The following is an 18929-nucleotide window of genomic DNA, read 5'->3' on the forward strand; positions in this document are numbered from 1 at the left end:
AACCCTACAACAAAACACTGACTGGGGAAACACCAAGAGCGAATTCAGTAATAAAATGAATGCAGCTTTTAAACAGTGCACACCGTCAAAGTTCAGTGCACTTTTTGAAACTACCTAGAGTGACATAAAGATGCTAAGACTGGACCATTTCATCTACAGTGAACTTCATTCTATTCATAAAACATTAAAACACTTTAACTTGCTTTTTGAGTTAGATCCTTATGACCTGCTACAGTCACATTAAGAAATAACACGCTGTTATCAGGTTTATGGTGCACGTAGACTACAACCAGCTTCTCAGGTACCAGCCACTTTATGGCTCACTCTGATGGAGATAAATGTCATCTTCAAAAGTCTGTTTAAATTCATTTAAATGTCTGTTAGCAGGGAGCTCATTATATTAACAACGGACAAATGCAGCAAAGTTATAAAAGACATGTAAAGTGCGCTATCTAGCCCTGACCCTACTGGTTTAGAGGTCCTAATATTATAAAATATGCAAAGCAAGAGCTGTTGCACAGCAGTTATTTAAAATTTTTCTCATGTCTTTACTTGTTTGTTTTAAATGAAATGAAGTGAATCAGTGTTTCCACAATTATAGGACATTTAACTTTTGAAAATGTGCTTTCATTTATTTAAAACAAGTTACAATGTCTTGAAAAAATGAGAGCGTATCTGCAGATGTGTTAATGAAATGACCACCAATCACGTTTTTTTTTGTTAAGTCATTCTACAAGTCTGAATTTTGTATTTGTACTTTAAGTCTGGCCTACATAAGAGGTCATAAGCTAAATCTGAGGGGTCATGAGATGATGAACAAGAAAAAAGCGGAAGATAAATTATTAAGATTAAGATTATTTTACCTCTTCAGACATCTAGTATTAAGTAGTAAAATAAATGACAAAAATCCATAGACATGTGCAACCTGTGAAGAAGGGTTGCAGGTGGACATGACCTTTAAGGGGTCAGAGACAAAAGGTAATTGCTGCTTTAAATGATTGTTTCTTGAATAAAACAGACTAGAGTAAATAATGGTTCACATGATGGAAGAAGCTTAAAATAAATTGCTTGCATTGGAAACAAATTGTTTTAATGCTCTATCATTACACATTCAGGGAATACGGGAGTTTTCACAGTTGAGAAAACCAATTCATCACACTTCATTCACTCCAAATCCAAAATGTTTTGTATCTGAGCTGCATTCTGTTCCACTTGTCCCTGTGGGACTGACAAGAAAAGTGAGAAAAGTGATGTATAAATAAAGTTTATTATACTTGAGGACTGACACAAGTAGTGACTTGTGACACAAGTCACACTGACACAAGCCAGTGATGTCAGAGGCAAAGAACCAACCCACTGATAAGAATGGACAAAGATTGTCTATGGAAAGATGCTTCAAACTGTAGTATGGAACAGGCACATTTTCTCAGCCCGCAGCCTCTCCTCCAGCATTTTGGTCTCATTTTGCATTCATGCGTCTGTGCCTTTAGGAAAATGGGTAAAATTATGTTAAACATTCAGACATTCAGATAAAAAAATACACATAATAAACTAGACAAGAGATTTACATAAGACATTAAGACATATATATAAAGACTTTTTATATTTGTCTAAAAAAGACAAATATAAAAAAGATAATAAGCTTTAAGTAAAATATAAGACAAAAATTATATAAAATGTAGACTGAGACAGATTAAACAGTAGAATAAAAATTAACAGAACTGCTACAGTCTAGTGCAAGATGAATAATCTCAAATTTAATTCAATATTAGGTTGTGACAAACAGTCTTAAGCTCTCATTTAAAAGAACCGTGAGTTGCAGCCAACCTCACGTTTGCTTCAGATATGACAATAAGCATACTAGCTTCACAACATTGAAATGTTTAGTATACACTTAAGGAAATGGAAAGCTTCACTTTCAACATACAGTCTTCATAGCCACTTAATTATACATGTTTAAGGCAGTTGGAGTTCATGATGCAAGGAGGATTCTTTCAAAAGTGTATAGAGAATAGAGAAAATCCGTTTTTTAAGGCATTTTGATGGGAACGAAGGACAAGGTATGTAAAAATTATTGTTAATGTTGTTTTGGAAATGACTTCCCATATTACTATTGACAGTAAATAGTTTTTGTGGCATACATATACAGTATGTGTAAAACTAGAGTGTTGGCATTAATTTACATGTATTCTGTTAAAGACTTTTGTTTTGGTATTTCCTGTGCGAGCGGAAGTGTTTTATTGTGAACTTTGAAGTGACCATGTGTTGGTGGGGTAAATGGCGGGTCACGAGAAGCCGGTGAACTGTTAACTGTAACCGTTAGCTTTCAAAAAGAGGCCCCTCACCTGCAACACAGGTAATGGTGAGTTAAATATGAATAAACGTTTAGAAAGATTGTTAGCTTACCTGATGGGGTTGCTAGCTTATGTGTTGTTGCCAAGTAACGTACAAATAAATGTCTGGCTCAAATAACGTTAGCTTAATGGCCAAAAGAGATAAAAGTCCATGTAACGTGTCGTTTTTGTTAATTTTAAGTGTGATGAGTGTTTAGTATTTTGGGATTCTTTTCTCTTTAATTTAATTTGTAGTTTTCATAGTTTTGGTGGTTTTAAAATTAATGGAGAGTGACTAGTCTTGGTCTGCATAGACGATCTTCGGCCGCTGGTTGCACCAGTAGCAAGGCGCCCATTGACAGAAGGCAGGACGTGACTCTCCGGGCGGCGGGCTGGTCGGTGGAGAAACAGGGGACCGTCATGGACAGGACGGCCGTGGTTAAGGTCGGCGCCGCGGCCAGTGCCAGCGTCTGCGCTCTATTCGGCGGAGTGGTTCTGGCTCAGTACATCGTCGCCAAGAAGAAGCGAGCGGGGAAGAAAACCAGGATCATAGAGATGGTGAGTAAAAACACTCGAAGGTTCGTCAAGATAAGATAAGTAACGGGAAGTGGAGAAAAGTGGCCTTCAAAATAAAAGTGTGCTATAGTGTGGCTGGTGAGAGGTGTTTTTGATTGCAGTCTAACGGGTAAGGGAGTTTTGCATTTGCGCGTGTTGCTTTCCTAATTTTGACGTAGCAATTATGGCTATCAATAATGATTATTTAATTGGTGGTGGTTTATGTGCTGATTATTTTTGAGTAGTTGAGTAGTTTTTGTTATTTTATTTGATATAATATAGAGCTGACATGATTCTTTCATTAATTAATTATTCAAGCAAAAGGAAATGTAATCTGCATCCATTTTGTGAACGTATTTATTGATTATGTAATTTTTAGAGCAAAAACACCAAACACAGTGTGCTTCTAGGCAAGATATTGTGATGGGCATTTGCGGTTGTCTTCTGTCATTTCATTGATTATTTGCGTTGTTACCTGCAGCCCTAATGTTAGTGTTGTAAACTGTTGGATCTGGATAGAAAAAGTAACGTACTGCATACACTGTTGAATTTATTGGATTTTACCCTGTGCATAACGTTGCAACATATGTGCGCCTTTATCTTGAAAATCTTGACCGGAAACGTAAGTGTGCTCTTGGCATCTTCACAGTAGTGCACATGCACGGTGGTGTACGCAGGCGCGGATGTTCCCTAAAACGGCAGCTGCTTTTAGAGGTCACCAGGTAGCTTCCGTCCCCACAGAAAGAGCAGCAGCTTCACAGTGTGAGAGCAGAAAGCTTTGATAACTGAGCCTGTGTGTCAGTGATGCTCAGTCCTCAAAACAGCTTCCTGCTGCTGCTGTTGTTGTTGTTGTTGTTGTTGTTGTTGTTGTTCAGGCATCACGCAGGTTATGCAAGCTGCAGCAGCACATACACTCCAGACCAGCTTTCTAACCAGTCCGACAGGAATCAGGCCACCGGCCACCTGAGGCAGTATTAGAAAAACAGGACAAACATGTTAATATTCAGTGTGTAGCACCTGAGGGTCATTGTTCTACAAAAGAAACCCTTTTTTGATCTCTTTAGAGTGGTTTAATTGTAGGTGTATTTGGAAACGTAGAAATTGTTGTTTTTGCTCAGGACTTGTGAGTGAAGATATTTAGACTTTGCATATATATATACTGCGTTTCTACATGTAAGCATATGATTCATCTCTTAGTCATTTTGCTCCACCTACACTCCTGTTTCTATACACTATCTATCAATAGGGACACACAAAACACAACTAAGCTCATTTACTGAAAGGAATTCCTTCACATCCAGCTGACACTTTTCACCTCCCATCATTTACAGTAGAAACAGTTGATCGGCCTCCAAAGCGGCTGCTGCTGCTGCTGCTGCTGCATTCAAATGCTCTGGCTGCAGTGGAGCATTTATCATTTTATTGCTTTTAATTTCCCTGGCAGGTAACCTCCTCTCATTATGTCATTTGTCGGCGTTGTGTGGCTTTTCACAGCAGCATGTCGGGTAGTGTTTGACAGAAAACCTCGTCTATTTCAGGAACAAATCCATCCAGTTGCTCCCTTTTATAAAAACGCTTTACATTTAACTTAAAATAACACTAAGCTAGCACTCTGCTCTATTGCAACAGGCCCTTGATCACCTTACATCTGCTTGTTTGCATCATTGTTGATTTAGGAACTGACATTTTAAACTGCCAGTTTGTGAAATACAAGTTGTGAAATAAATGAAAGTAAGCTGGTGAAAAAGAGACGACAAACACTGGAGACATTACGGCTCATCTCTGAAGGAGATGGTCAGAACACTGTGCTCTTTCTGTTGACTGTGAGTTGATTTCCCCCAGTTTGTGCCCGAACTGTGAGCAACTCGGTCATCCAATCAGCTGACATCCATATGTTTGCAACAGAGTGAGCAGGAAAAGATCAAGGGAAGCTCCTTAAACGTCTGTGTCCTGTCTTTTCCCTGCTGATGTGATTTAGCTTCATTAGCAGAGCTGGAAAAATCGATGGGAGTTTGACTTCAGCTTCCCAGATAAATGTAGCTGGAGCTTTATTGAGGCTTTTTAGTTTATTTTCAGGTAATGCTGCCAGTTATTTCCTGCGTCAACTGTCGTGATAAAACCATGAACAAAAATACAAAAAAATAAAAGAGACACATTGACCAAGCTGCAGGGCCACAAACCGTCTTTTGTTGTCTTTGCTCTTTCCCTAATCTGGTGACAGAATGAAACTGGTTGATTTTTGGGATGTAGTGGCCAATGTGGCTGCTGTACAGAGGCAGTAGGTTGTTTCATGCATTGACCTTCAGCATTAAAAACTTGCGACCATTTGCTTTCGATGATGCTGTGAAAGAAGAAGCGCAAAACATCCGCTCTGAACCCCAGGAGACCAAAACCATACAGCGGCAACTCAGCGAGGCTTTCATTTTATGTCCTAGGGTGAAATTTTTTTTTTATGGGCAGCACATTCTTTTCTTCATTGCTAAAAACCACTGTGTTTTTTATTTACAGAAGAACTGCTCATTACCATCATGATCTGCTGGTTGCTACATGTTTGTCTGCTCACACTGCAGCCGCTTCCAAAAGAAACTATACGAATATCCAAGAGGAATGTCAGCGCAAATTATTATCAATCAAAGAGAATTGCAAAGAAATTAAGCTGGGAGGAAAAGTGTTCGTGCTTTTGTTTTCATGATATAAAACTGCCGAGAAAAATAGTTCGATTTTTCAAACCGCAGAAACTTAATTGTTTGCATGGTGTTGACAATTAATCCATCTGTGCAGGGGAGGATCCTAAAAACCCAAACGCTTGAAGAAACATCTTTTCAAAACGACAGAATATTTCACACTCCACACATGTTTGTAGTTTGATGTTTGCGAGCTTTTTCTCCTCTTTGACAGCTGGTTTGAAATAAACAGCAGCTTCCCCACAAACTTTCACAACTCAGCCTTCATCGCTGTGTTTTGAAAATCAATCAGACGACTTGCTGAAAGTTTCTGGATTTCAGTGTAAGAGAATTTAACCACGTGAATAAAACCACATTTTAACAATCTCATTAGTCATACTGTGTAGTGCATACTGTACAGTACATACTGTACAGTACGTACTCTACGTACTGTACAGTGTACAGTATGTACTGTACAGGGATTGAACCACCAACCCTCTGATTAATGACCAGTAATTGTAAATTCTTATATCTTGGTCCTGGTTCTCCTTCACATGCATTTGTTGTTGTAAAGGTGTTAAAGTGTCCAGTTTATTAGGCCCATATTCAACAACTTGTCTCTTTGAGATCCATATTTACAGTTTATCTGTTTGTAATGTTCTGATTGTTAAACTGAAGATTGGATTTGGACAGTTTTGATGATCCAGGAGTTGAGGATGGATTTGTATTTTTCTCAGAGCCAGTAGAAGCTCAGTTTAATCCAGTACACACTGTTGTGCCCTAGACGTACTCTGTAACTATGATTAGACTCTATAGATAAACAAGAGTGATGTCTGTGAGACATGTATGTCATAAACTGAATCCCTACTGTGTCACAGTCATATTAGTCACAGCAGCTCCACACTGTCTGTGTGACTCAGGTTCGCACTGTAGATTATTATTCTGAGCCACTGAGGAGACACTCAGGCGTTCTTCAGTGTGTTCACTGTGATGATCCTCTGAAGTTTTCATGCATACGGTCACGCTCTGATGTCCGTCTCTGAGTTGTCCTGTTCCTTATTGCCATTCATTTATTTATTTTTTAAATTCAGTGTTATAAAGGTTAGAAATAACCAATGCACATCATGTTTTAAAGAGCCCAAAATGATGCTATAAATAAGATTAAATTTAGAATGAACCCCCTCACCTCGACTCCAGCCAAACACCTGTTGAGCTCAGTCAGACAGGTCCTGGGTGCCGTATCAGAAACCGGGTTTAGTGAAAACTCTGAGTTTGTTAATCCTGAGGTGAGGGGACTGGCTAACCCGGACCCCCAACCCTTTTCACCTGCAAATCACCAAAATTACAAGGCTGTCACCGGGTCAGACTGTCGGCTGCAATCATAGAACTCTGTGTTAAGCTCTGCTCTTTACTTACCCGTTGCCATGGTGAATCGCAGCTCCATTGATGATGGTGATGGCTTTTTTTCATTCACTACGCACACGCTTAACTCAGAGTGATCATAAACTATCTCAGATCAGCTGTTCTGGGACCTAAAACTCTTACTTCCCCATGTCAGCTTTAGTCAACTCAGAGTTCAGGTTTAAGCTCAGAGTTTGTCAAACCTGCTTTCGGAAACAGGCCCCTGATGCATCTCCTCTTGTTGTTAATGTTGTTATTACTAGATCACAGTTTAAAAATACAAGTGTGGCCTTTGCTGCGTGTTGTAGCTTCACTATTTGTTTTTTCCTGAAGCTGAATAAGTCAAATATTTCATAAAAAATTAATGAATTTGTTCCAACATAAGCACGAGTGAGCTTTCACTTGACGGACTCACCACTGCAGCAGAACTCGTGTGTGTATTTACTTAAAACCTTTGGCGTTTTTACTATAGCAAGGCCTCTGTGAATGTGAAAAGGTGTATTACTGATGTGGGTAAAGGAACCTGCAGGAGTGTGTTTCACTATGTTGACCACTGGAGGGCAGAACAGAGCTACACTTGAACAAGGGTTTGCTATGTACTTGCACTGTCTTCAATGATGACTGCACTAATCTGAAATGAATAACACAACGTGAAGCCCTAATCGTTGCGGTCATAGTAAGAAACAAATTGTTTTCGCTGATAAAAGCTGGTGATACATCAGATGCTAAAAGCAGAACGTTCTATATAGATAACTACGAACCTGGCGGCAGGAATGATTCACACGAGACTTGCAGTTCCTCATTTATCTGTACAGTGCAGTGTTTAGTAGATATAATGGTTTGAGCAGAAGGATGGCTGCACACACACTGGGCTCATGTGTTCCCAAGGAGGATCCCAAGAGAGAGAATGTTTGTTTTATCACGTCTGAGTTTTTGAACTGATGCTTTTTAAAGTAGAGAGCGCAGCAGCACAAGTTTTCCAGTTATCGGGGACATTAGAGGTGATACAAAGAGACGCATCAGAAGGATTTGCAATGAAAATGATTTGGGAGGCGTGAAGAGGATGTGAGGCTGCGGCCCCGGCTCTCCACCGAACGCAGGGGTTGGTGGTTTGATGTTGAAGTGATTTTTGGGGGGTTAAGGTTAAGGTTAGTTACTTAGGGTTGTTTGTTACTAAATAAATTTGGAAAGCGAAGAGGGTTCAGCCTCTTGGTGCGGTGTCCAACACTTCCTCTTGAGGCCATGCCACTTTATCAGCAGCAACAGATGGCTGTCGCTACGACAACTACAGCAACTCATAGTGTGAGTGAGACTATAGGAAACTGATGAAGGACCTCCGTGCAAAAACAGATGCTAAGGTCACCCATTATTACTCAGGCCCTTTACCCTACCTGTGAACATTCAACTCCCAGAACCTTTCACACATTAAAATGATTTTGCTGTTTTCACATGAAGCTGCAGTAACTGCGGCGTTTGAGTTTGACATGCAGAGAGACTATTCAGAAGACATTTTGTGGGTTAATAAGCAGTAATTTTAACAAAATGTCTTGCACTGCACGATATTGTGAAAGTTTGAGAACATGCAGTATATTTAATCACAGTCGGTCAGTAGTGGGAGCATTTCTTTAGTCAGTGATTAACATAAAAGGACTCTTACAAAGTGATGTATTAGACGGATTTGCAAAGAAAATGAATTGGGGAAAGAATTTTAAGGCCGAACTCAGGCGGGTCCGGCCTCATGCAAAACTTCCTCCAGAGGCCATGCTGCTTTATCAGCAGCAGCAGATGGCTTTCACTACCACTGCTACAGCAGATCATAGTGTTAGTGGGGCCAAAGGAAACTGATGAAAGACCTCCATGCAAAAACAGGCACTATGTCACCCATTAATGATGCTCCTGTTACAACCACCCCATGCTCCCAGTCTGTTAGTAAAATAATGAGGATTGGATTAATGTCTGGTTAGATGTACTCATTTCAATACACACATTCAAGATGGTCACCGTTTGGATAGTAAAGAGCTAAGGGAGTTTGTGAGAGTTGGAGTAAAAGTTTGAGACACTGCAGTTATTACAGTAGAGGCGGAAGAGTTTGAGGGTCAGAAGTCGTATTGACAGATGTTAAAAAGGTAGTGGCTTGTAGTAGTAGTCGTACTTGTAGTGGTAGCAAAAAGTTGCTATAGTATCATTATCAGCAGTATCGGGAAAGGTAGTAGTAGTAAGAGATTAGTAGACGTAATAAATACAGTAGAGGTTTCCAAAGCTGCAGAAGCATCATCATTAGTAGTAGTAGTAGTAGTAGTAGTAGTAGTAGTAGTAGTATTAGTAGTAGTAGTAGTAGTATTAGTAGTAGTATTAAGGGTATTGGTAGAAGAGGTTGCAGTACTGTCAGTGTGAGTACTCTTGTGTGTCAGAGGTGGATCTGGTTGAAACAGTACCGGGGTCAGTCATCTTTGAGGTTGTGTCGAGAAATAAACAACTGTCACCTGTCGGGGGTTGGGGAAACACTCAACAGGACTCTGCACTTTGTCCTTGATGACCTTTGACCCCGGCGGGCCAAGGCTGGGTCAGAGGAGCCTGAACCTATCAGTAACCCTTTTTTTCGGACTCGTGCAGATCAAGGTGGGATTTCAGAGGAATTGCTGGGTGGGAATTCAAAAGTAATGCTGGGAGAAGGTCGAAGAGGAGATTCGACAGCTGTTAGAAAAGTCAGTGGTACTGATAACGGTTATTTTCTGTGTTCTACAGCGACATGCAAAGCAGTATTCAAACAGCAACCTTTGGCAAATTTAGCTCCGCTCAGCTTCTCTTCAATTTCAATTCCACTCCCTCCGCCAAACAACCTTTCATCCTCACTCCTCACCTCTTATTTTCTTTATCTGTTATTTTGTCTATTTCTCGGTGTAATGATTGTCCGGACACACTGCATTTATCATAGCAACACCCTCTCTACAGGGGCAATAATTAAACCACCATGTTTAATGCGACATGTGAAAACACCATCACATGGAGTCGGGACTTGATTGTACCTTTGCATTCATGTGACAGATTATGTTGTTGTAAAATTCTTCGCAGGCTCACATGTGGAGGTTGAAGGCGAGGCATGATGGCAGTGCGTGACAGTGTTGAGCCAGGGGGAAACCTGTTTTCTATAGAGCTTGTTATTCTCTTAATTTGTTTGGTGAAGAGAGCGGAAGACGGGCGAAGCAGCCGTCTATGAGGTTTTGGACGGAGATTGAAAAGGAACTCCATCCTGATACTGGGTAGTTCCTCCCTTTGCTCCACAACAGCGAAACCACCATTGATGAAGTACTTTTTAATGCTATATTTTCTTCTTCAGTGTTTTATTTGAAGTGTTGATCCATAATAAGATATATTTGTGGTTTAAAGAACCAAAAACCGTCACAATGTAGTTTTACATCTCCTCTCTCAGGCTTCTCTCTGGAGCTCTAGCAACAACAGGTCGGTGAGCCAATCAGAAGAGAGGAGGTTCTGAGCCCCTCTTCTGATTGGCTGACTGTTTTCTGAGTGATCTAATAAAAGCAGATTTCAGGTAAAACACTCAGAGAAACCAAATCCTACAAGATGGTGGGTCCAGATGGGCGGGGCTTGGGACATGGCTGAGAGCGGTCACTGCTTTGTTGTGACATCACATAGTTGCATAAATCCTTGGTTGGTTTTAAGGCTCAGTTTCTGAATACAGGCTGTGTGCATTCCTCTGTGGAATGAGGCTTTGTTACTTTCACAGTATTAATATTGAACCTAGACCTGCTTTATAATCAAACTACACATGGACAGAAACCTTTAGACTATATGAGACCTTTAACACCCATTGGATACAAAAGCTACATAAATTAATGATCACAGTGGAAGCAAAGCACACAGCTCTGAGCCTGATTACAATGAGGTATTTTTGCACGGGGATGGACATTGCTGTACAGTATGTGCTAGTTGGTCACGTGTTTTGGTGAGCCACATTCACTTAATCAAAAACAAACTGATATTCCTTTGAGCGGTTTGTTAAATCGCTGCAGCTGATCAAGAAACAAACAAGAAGGACTAAATCTTTTCCCTGTATTTGTTGTTGGCAGTTCAGTCACAGTTTTACCCGCCCTCCTCTTTTATTGCACAGTAGAATTAACACCACATTGGCGCCGAATGTTTTTCTCGACTTGAGATGCTCGGGCTACTTTGACTTGTCAAACTAAAAATTTGAAATGATTTGTGAATGGGACCAAAGCCAGGGGGGTGGGGGGGTTGCACGGCATTGCATTGGAACAGAGAGTAAAACGATGGGAGCTGTGTCTCTATGAAGATGGTCTGCAGCTGGGACGTGCACCATTATTGTGGTTACATTTTGAGTGTTGACTTAGTTTTTGGGAGTTGTGGTATGCAAGGCAGTCGGAGTCAGCGGAAGAGAGGATGAGGTGGGCTTGTGTTCCAGTCTCCGCTTTCTTACAGCAACTCCCAACAGTCCAGAGCGCGGCATGAAACGAAGCCTTGTTCAGCAAAAAATGAGCCCGGGTGTTGAACAAAGGTTCAAATGTTGCACAAATACCTTATTTAGTTCTCTGAATAATTAATAGGTTGAACACTGCCTGCATCCTGCTCGTGGAAGCTGTGAACAGACGAACAGAAGCTCACGCTGCATCTCATTTCCCCTGTTTTACTCCTTGTTATTTTTTAACATGAGCCAGTTGTTTACAGGTGACTGACATGATTTATCATTTATTGTTTCTTTATTTACTTAATTATGATAAATTTCCTGTGATAATGATAAAGTTGCATCACATTCCCTGTCTTGTTTGATCACTTCTAACTTGTGTATCCTCATTAATCACAAGACCAGTTATAGGTTTCAATATTGATTCTAAGTTGAATTTAATTATGTTTTAAATTAATACATTTTAAAGGTTTTATTGGCGTTCACATCTTTTGGCCTCAGGTTTATGCAGGGGCTTTGAAACAAGAACCTGATTAACCTGAATACTTGTGTGTGTGTGTGTGTGTGTGTGTGTGTGTGTGTGTGTGTGTGTGTGTGTGTATACATTCAATTAAAACTAAATGATGGACATGTTCAGACGTAACTGGAAAAATGTAAAGACGCTGCAGTTTGCCTGTTTCTACATGTGTGTATGTTTAAAATATTGGGGCAGCAGCAGAAACATTAAGCGTAAGACATTGTACATTACCTGTGTGTTTGTGTGTGTGTGTGTGTGTTTGCATTCATATGAGGCAGGTCCACGAGCTGTGTGTGTGTGTCGTGTGTGACTGACCATTGTAAGACTGAACGGCCTGACGCTCAAATTGAACCTTGACCCTTGTGACCTTTCATGCGGCGTTAAGCTATTTACTGCGAGTGTGTATGTGTTTGTTGGGGGAGGGGTGCGTGTTGTGTGTTAAAATGTGTGTGCTCAGCAGTCGGAGGCCTGAAGCCAGTCCCCCCCGCCTCCCCCTTGCCTCTGATTGATTTTAAAGGTTCCTTTTTCAAGGGGTCAAAGGTCACATTACTGGAACAAGAGTGGATTACAAATGTCACTTTTCCTCCACTGGTCCCATCCCATGTCTATTTATACTGAACTGTGTGTATGTTGGAGTGTGTTGACATGGGTCTGCTGAAATTGTCACCGTGTGTGTGTGTGTGTGTGTGTGTGTGTGTGTGTGTGTGTGTGTGTGTGTGTGTTTGTGTGTGTGTTGGACCCTGTCTATACAGTGGGAGGGGTTATGTTGTCTAATCTATGCTGGTTGGTGCCCCCCCTCCCCCCCGGCTGCTGCTGTAACTATATAAGCCCTCTGCAGCCTTGCAATCTTTTTCTTCATTCTTGTGTTAGCTGAGACAACAGATCCAAGGTAAGCAAGTGTGTGTTTGTTTGTTTGTGTGTGTGTGTGTGTGTACATTTGACTGTTTGTGTGTAACTTAATGCTCCACGCTGTAGCTCCATTTCTGGCTCATAATGAAAAAAAAGCATTTAGCACTAAAATTCCTTGCTCTCAAAGGTAAGAAAACCCTCCTGAATGTTTGTCCCTTCTACTGTCATTAGGATGCTTTGCCCTTTGACCTTTGAGTATTTGCTTCTTGTAATGTTATCCCAGAGATGCAGGCTTTTCCCAAACCTCTTATTTCTGATATTATTAACAATCTGGTTTTTGCTAATAAGATCATGTCTTATAAATTGTGCAAAAAATATCTGGCAGTGTTGCGTTCAGTGTTTCCAGAAGACAGTTTTATGTCATTGTCAGTTGTGCAGCAGTTTTTCATTCGCTCAAAGTTGATTGGAAGAGCAGGTTTGAATTTCACTGCCGTCAGGGGAAACACCAACTCTGCTGCCTTTTCATACGTGTTCCTAAACTGCTGCCTTTGTGTCCCTGTAAATGCAGAGCATGTTTAAATAGGTCATCCCTGTGGCAACCCATTGAAAACCTGTCATTTAAAACAAATGTGAGGTTGTCAGATCAGTAGGGAGACTCTTCTTCTTTACCCACTTTACCCAACAGATGTGAAGTTGTGTAGGTAGTTTTGCGCACTGAGATAATTGTGTGTGTGTTTGTGTATGAGAGGGTTAATAATAAAGGAACTGAGGTTTATATTTAGTTTGTGTTCTGAGTGTCATGTTTCTGTAGGATCAGAGTGATGTATGAGGTGCTAAGCAGCCCAGTGCTGATTATATAATCCTGGGGGAAAAGTTGTGTTGGGTGGGGTTGTGTGTGTTTGTGTGTTTCAGTTACACACTTGTTTCCTTTCTATCAGCACAGTATACATCCACTATATGCACAAGTTGTTTGTTGCCCCTCCTAAAAACATTCAACTGTTGACCTTGTTGCATCAGAAAGAGCTTATAAGCTTTTCTATATTTATGTCTATGTAGATCTATGTATGCATAGACTAGATAAACACATAGACACTAAACGTAGATGATTATCTCATTTTCTAAAACAGTAGTTCGTTAAAAAAGAAAATAGAAATCATGTATTATTGGCCAATAAATTCAGCCTGTGGTTTGTTAAATGTTATATCTGCAGTGAAGAGTAACTTACAAACTTTAACAGGATTCTTCAGCTGCTTGTTTTGGCTCAAGTGTGTGCAAATGACTTTATCTCCTAATCAAATCACTACCATGGTATTGGTACACCATGTCACCATGTCACAGCCAGCTTCACATACTCATTCCTTACTCATTACAGGCACAGCGTAACTCAAGTGACATCGTTATTTAACAGGCTAATTTAGCGTTTTTGCACAAACACACACTCATTCCCGGTGGGCGCTCCGTGTCAGACAGACTGAGCCTGCAGGCGGCCGTCACTCAGAGGCTGAGGCTGGTTTTGTCGTTGTAGGGTTTTTGCTGCAGTTGACTGTCCAGGTGTGGTTCACAGGTGTAGTTCACAGGTGTGGCTGTCGTCGTGCGGCTTTCACTGACAGCAACATCTCACGACGACTCCTCTGTGACACTAACAGTCTGTTCAGAGAAGTTAGCATACAGTAACTCACCACCATGCCCTGATTAGTCAGAATTAATCAAAGATAAATTTACTTCATGCTCACCATCAGCTGCACTTTCTTTAAACCTTTATTGTTTTTTAATCCGTGCAGTATGTCTCACAGCGATTCTCAGACTTGTCCATGTTTGCACTCGTCAGGCAGAGCTGATGTTGACGAAGATGAAGTTACAAGAAGGGCTGAAGTTCGCCTCTCCTCTCTGCTGGGTGTTACCCTGTCTGTTTGTGTGTTCATTCTGCTTGTTACGCAACAGATTCCAATATCAGCTGTTCCGTGACCCCGAAACCCACTCCAGGAGAGTGTGTGTGTGTGTGTGTGTGTGTGTGTGGGTGTGGCTGTGGCTGTGTCTGTAGCAGGGAACAGTGTTTTCAAATACACTGAAGGCAGCGTCGAAGAGGAATGTTGGTCATTTTAGATCGAATCTTTGAGTACACTGTGTATATTCAAGTCAGAACACACATAACAACATACATACATCAAATTCAGCCCAATTTCTCAACATGCAAACTCTTTGTCCGTCATTGTCCTCCTCCTCTTTTTATTTCATACCAGGGCTCAAACAGTAGATAACCTGCAGGCTGAGAGCTCTGTAGTTAATCTCATGAAGCGTCTGCTCAGGAGGTGACACGGTCATGCAGATCAAATATCTTTCATGCTGTTTTACAGTCCTCTCGTTTGCCAAGTCTGAACTGATCCCCCTCCCTCTCTCCCTCTTTCATTCTTCCTTCCAGATGCCTCAGTTTGAGAAGACCACGGTACACATGAGAGACCCTGAAAGGGTGGAGCAGATCATATGTGGGCTCATCAAGGGAGGAGCTTCCAAACTACAGGTAGAACATCAAGTGCCGACGACACCCTGTCAATCAGTGTTTTGGTGAAACGGCACCACCTAGTGGTGGTGACGCTCACAAGTCACACTGTTTTAGAGGCAATACAGGTTTTTGGAGGAGGACCTGTAGTTAATGCGTGAAGGCCACTAGCTGGAAAAGTAGATTCAGTTTCCAGTGAAAGACAAAATATTCTTGACTCTGTTTCAGATCATCACAGACTTCGACATGACGTTAAGCAAGTTCGCCATCAACGGCAAACGCTGTCCAACGTGTCACAGTACGTTCAACGAGAGACGTTCCTTAGTATCATGTTTTAGTGTTTATTTTTCAACTTTTTGGGAACAGTTTAAATTCTCAATTTCAACATTTTTTTTTGTTGTTGTTTTTTTTGCCTGATTGAAACGTGCATTTTATTGTTGCAGATATCATTGATAACTGTAAGCTGGTAACAGAGGAGTGCAGGCACAAGCTGCTGCAGCTGAAGAATAAATACTATCCCATCGAGATCGACCCTAACCTCACCATGGAGGAGAAGTACCCGTTCATGGTGGAGTGGTAAGTCACACACACTAAAACTGCTCACTCTCATATAACAAGCACACACAGTCATCTTTTTCTTAAGTTGTCAGACTTGCGGCGATCAGAGACGTATGTTACTAAAAGTGTGTGTGTGTGTTTGCAGGTATTTCAAGTCCCACACGCTGCTTGTGGAGCAGCGGCTAGAGAAAGACAAACTGCCAGAGGTGGTGAGAGAGTCTGACGCTGCACTCAGGTATTGGTAGAGAGAGACTTGGTAATGGAGATTTTGCCACAAACTTAAAAGTGTGACTCCTGGGCGCAGAGCAGAGTGAGAGATGAACTGATTTTTCTCTGTGACTGACTTCTCTGTGTTGGGTTTCAGGGAAGGCTATGAGCAGTTCTTTGACCGCCTGCAGCAGCACAACGTGCCTGTCTTTATCTTCTCCGCCGGCCTGGGCGACGTCCTGGAAGAAATCATCCGCCAGGCCGGAGTCTACCACCCCAACGTCAAGGTCGTCTCCAACTTCATGGAGTTCGATGATAATGTGAGTTAAGCTGGTGACTCCAGTTCAAAATCGTGACAACAGAAATATACCGACTCACGTTCCTCATTGCTCATGTTGTTCATCTCGTAGGGGATTCTGAAGGGTTTCAAAGGCGAGCTGATCCACGTGTACAACAAACACGACGGTGCCCTGCGGAACACGGAGTACTTCAAACAGGTGAAGGAATACTGCAACATCATCCTAATGGGCGACTCGCTGGGGGACCTCAGCATGGCGGACGGCGCGCCCAATGTGGAGAACATCCTCAAGATCGGCTTCCTCAACGACAAGGTACAGCCACAACACACGACCAGGGACCTACATCCTGTTGTCATTGTATATTGTCTCTGCTTCACAGCCACATTTTGCCACTTCCAGTAAGAGTCTGATTCCTGACCGGATTTTTGAGATATTAAAAGTCTGTACATGTGTTCTTGATGTTTCCTAGTTTTCAGGCAAAAGGAGAAATTGCAAAATGTAGAATTCCCTTAGTACTAGTCATTTAAAAGCTGAAAACATTGTTTGAGCACTGCTTGTTTTCTGCTTCATCTCCATGGTGACGGTGGCAGAGGCCGCTTGGAGAGTCGTGTCACGTGACCTGTGTCTCCTCACAGTTTTCCCCCTCTCTGACCCTGCAGGTGGAAGAGCGACTGGACAAATATCTGGACTCTTATGACATCGTCCTGGTGAAGGACGAGACTCTGGAAGTGCCCAATGCCATCCTCCAGAAGGTTCTATAACTGCACCCCCAAGTTCAACCCCCCCAACCCACCCACCTCCCTACCTACCACCCAGTCCACCCTTCTCCTCCCATCCCTTCTAGTCTCTGGCCTGTCAGGCTTTTAACACCGACCTAAACCTTTGTCGCCAGTCGAGACTTGTCACTATTTAGCCCCTGCACTGGCCCTGGATCCCACCAGAGTCATCTTCTGAACCCCCCACCCCCCTTTACCCTATAAAAGCCTTTTAAAAAGACATTTTACATCTCCTGAATGAACTGTTTTAAAAGTCTACGCAGCAGCATCAGCCTGTCTCTAGTGTGTTTTGTCTGTTTCAGTCGATTCTGATGTTCTGAGTTATTGTATTATAAAAGAATAACCAAAAGTGAGTTTATGGAAAGACACAAACGTTCACTCCATCTTTATAATTTGCACATTATTGTTACTATTGTTATTCATAGAATTATTTTTTTGTATGGTAATATATACATACCATAAAACCAGGTTCACATAGAGAGACATAGTGTTTTTCTTTGGAGATATCCCAGCATGCCTGTCACCTCGATTTCTTTAGACGGCGTGCTGGAAGTCGTGGGAATAGCTCAATACAAAGAGGAACTTGGAAAATGTAATTCCCAGTGAAAATTAAAATGGTGACAGCAGCAATATAATGACCTCCGACACAGTATTCGTTTAGTGAAAGAAAGGATTCAGATCATCAGAGACAACACACTTTAAATTCTGTGCGTGACCGAAACAGATCGGCTGAGCACATGCGACAGTAATATTGATTTGTGGATGTTCTTGCACAGAAAAGCAATGTTTACATGAGCTGTTTAACCCCACGTGCTCATATGTTGTCATATCAATGCACAGAAGAAGCTCTTTATTCTATAGTTGAACCTTTTATAGCAAATGCCTTTTTTTTATTTTTATTTGTGAGTGTTCTCTGCGAAGCTGACTCACTATCAAGTGTTCTCAGTGCCAGTGTTGAAGGTTGAAAAGGCATCAAGTTAAGCTAAGCATGACCTCTAGTGGTCATTAGAAGGAACTACAACAGTAAAAAATAAATTAAAAAAAAAGAAAAAAAGCCCCTTAAACCAAAGTAACAGGTAGATTCCTGCAAAATTACAGTATATATAAAGTATATAAAGTGTAGTGACGTTTGTTTCAGTAGACACAAAGAAACACACTGCTGTCTGTGGCTCAGTAAAACCCATGACCTTTTTAATTTGATCACCTTTTCATCCTGTGGTTAAAACTGAGCACTACCTCTAAAATATTCATCATCTTTCTTTCTTTCTTTCTTTTTTTTTTTTTAATGTTTGTTTTTTTTTTTTTTGTTTTTGTTTTTTTTGGAGGTTCAAAACTGTCTCGTCATGTTGCGTTGAATGTTCTCTTTGACTTGGTATTTTTTAAATGTGCTGCTATCACCTGCATGTTGCCTTTTCTTATTCAGTTTATGTCAAAGAGATGGTACACTTAAAAAAAAAAAAAAATATATATATATATATATATCAGTAAAACAGGGAATAATGTCATACTGTATATGTGGGCATCATATAGAAATGTATATTGTTTCATGGTATTTGGAGATACAGACCGGTGTGTTGTATTTTTATAAGCGGATGGCCCTCTCTTTTCTTTGATGGTGTGAACTGAAAATGCAATAAAATGCCATTTTGTGAGCCATGACTGGATCACAGACTGGACAGACGTGTGGACTAACGGCTCTGAAAGCTCTGGGTTTGGTGCTTTTTAAAGTACACAGTTTACAGCGTGCAGAAATTATACAGTGTACCTTAACAAGAATTGTCAGCCAATTTGTTATTCAGGTTATTTTGAGGTAAATCATCAGGCCCTTTTTAG

General features: G+C 41.1%; 1 protein-coding gene and 1 long non-coding RNA gene across 4 annotated transcripts; one reads left to right on the top strand and one right to left on the bottom strand.

Annotated features, from left to right (window-relative positions):
* Positions 1–1248: 1248 nt before the first annotated feature.
* Positions 1249–2749, bottom strand: LOC130172590 (uncharacterized). The gene is made up of 2 exons (XR_008828298.1): positions 2407–2749; positions 1249–1484 (listed from the first exon to the last, which is right to left on the bottom strand). It is a non-coding gene; the product is annotated as an uncharacterized LOC130172590 (long non-coding RNA).
* On the top strand, positions 2266–18784 carry nt5c3a (5'-nucleotidase, cytosolic IIIA). Of its 3 annotated transcripts, none has more exons than XM_056381407.1 (9): positions 2266–2356; positions 2648–2891; positions 15179–15277; positions 15485–15554; positions 15700–15832; positions 15960–16049; positions 16179–16341; positions 16432–16632; positions 16980–18784. In XM_056381407.1, exons 2-9 carry the CDS (start codon positions 2754–2756, stop codon positions 17079–17081), a joined length of 996 nt encoding a protein of 331 aa, XP_056237382.1. In that variant the 5' UTR covers positions 2266–2356; positions 2648–2753; the 3' UTR covers positions 17082–18784. The 3 variants fall into 3 exon arrangements, with proteins under 3 accessions (XP_056237382.1, XP_056237383.1, XP_056237385.1); XM_056381408.1 differs by having other exon boundaries at positions 2273–2362; XM_056381410.1 differs by lacking the exons at positions 2266–2356; positions 2648–2891 and adding an exon at positions 11977–12799.
* Positions 18785–18929: the final 145 nt, after the last annotated feature.

The sequence above is a fragment of the Seriola aureovittata genome, chromosome 7 (genome assembly GCF_021018895.1).
Source record: "Seriola aureovittata isolate HTS-2021-v1 ecotype China chromosome 7, ASM2101889v1, whole genome shotgun sequence".
Classification (NCBI taxonomy): domain Eukaryota; kingdom Metazoa; phylum Chordata; class Actinopteri; order Carangiformes; family Carangidae; genus Seriola; species Seriola aureovittata.

Coding starts and splice junctions, on each gene's coding strand:
- nt5c3a (XM_056381407.1), top strand. CDS start 2,754: ATGGACAGGACGGCCGTGGTTAAGGTCGGCGCCGCGGCCAGTGCCAGC. Junction 16,050..16,178: donor GAGTCTGACGCTGCACTCAG/GTATTGGTAGAG, acceptor GTTGGGTTTCAG/GGAAGGCTATGAGCAGTTCT. Junction 16,633..16,979: donor TCGGCTTCCTCAACGACAAG/GTACAGCCACAA, acceptor CTGACCCTGCAG/GTGGAAGAGCGACTGGACAA.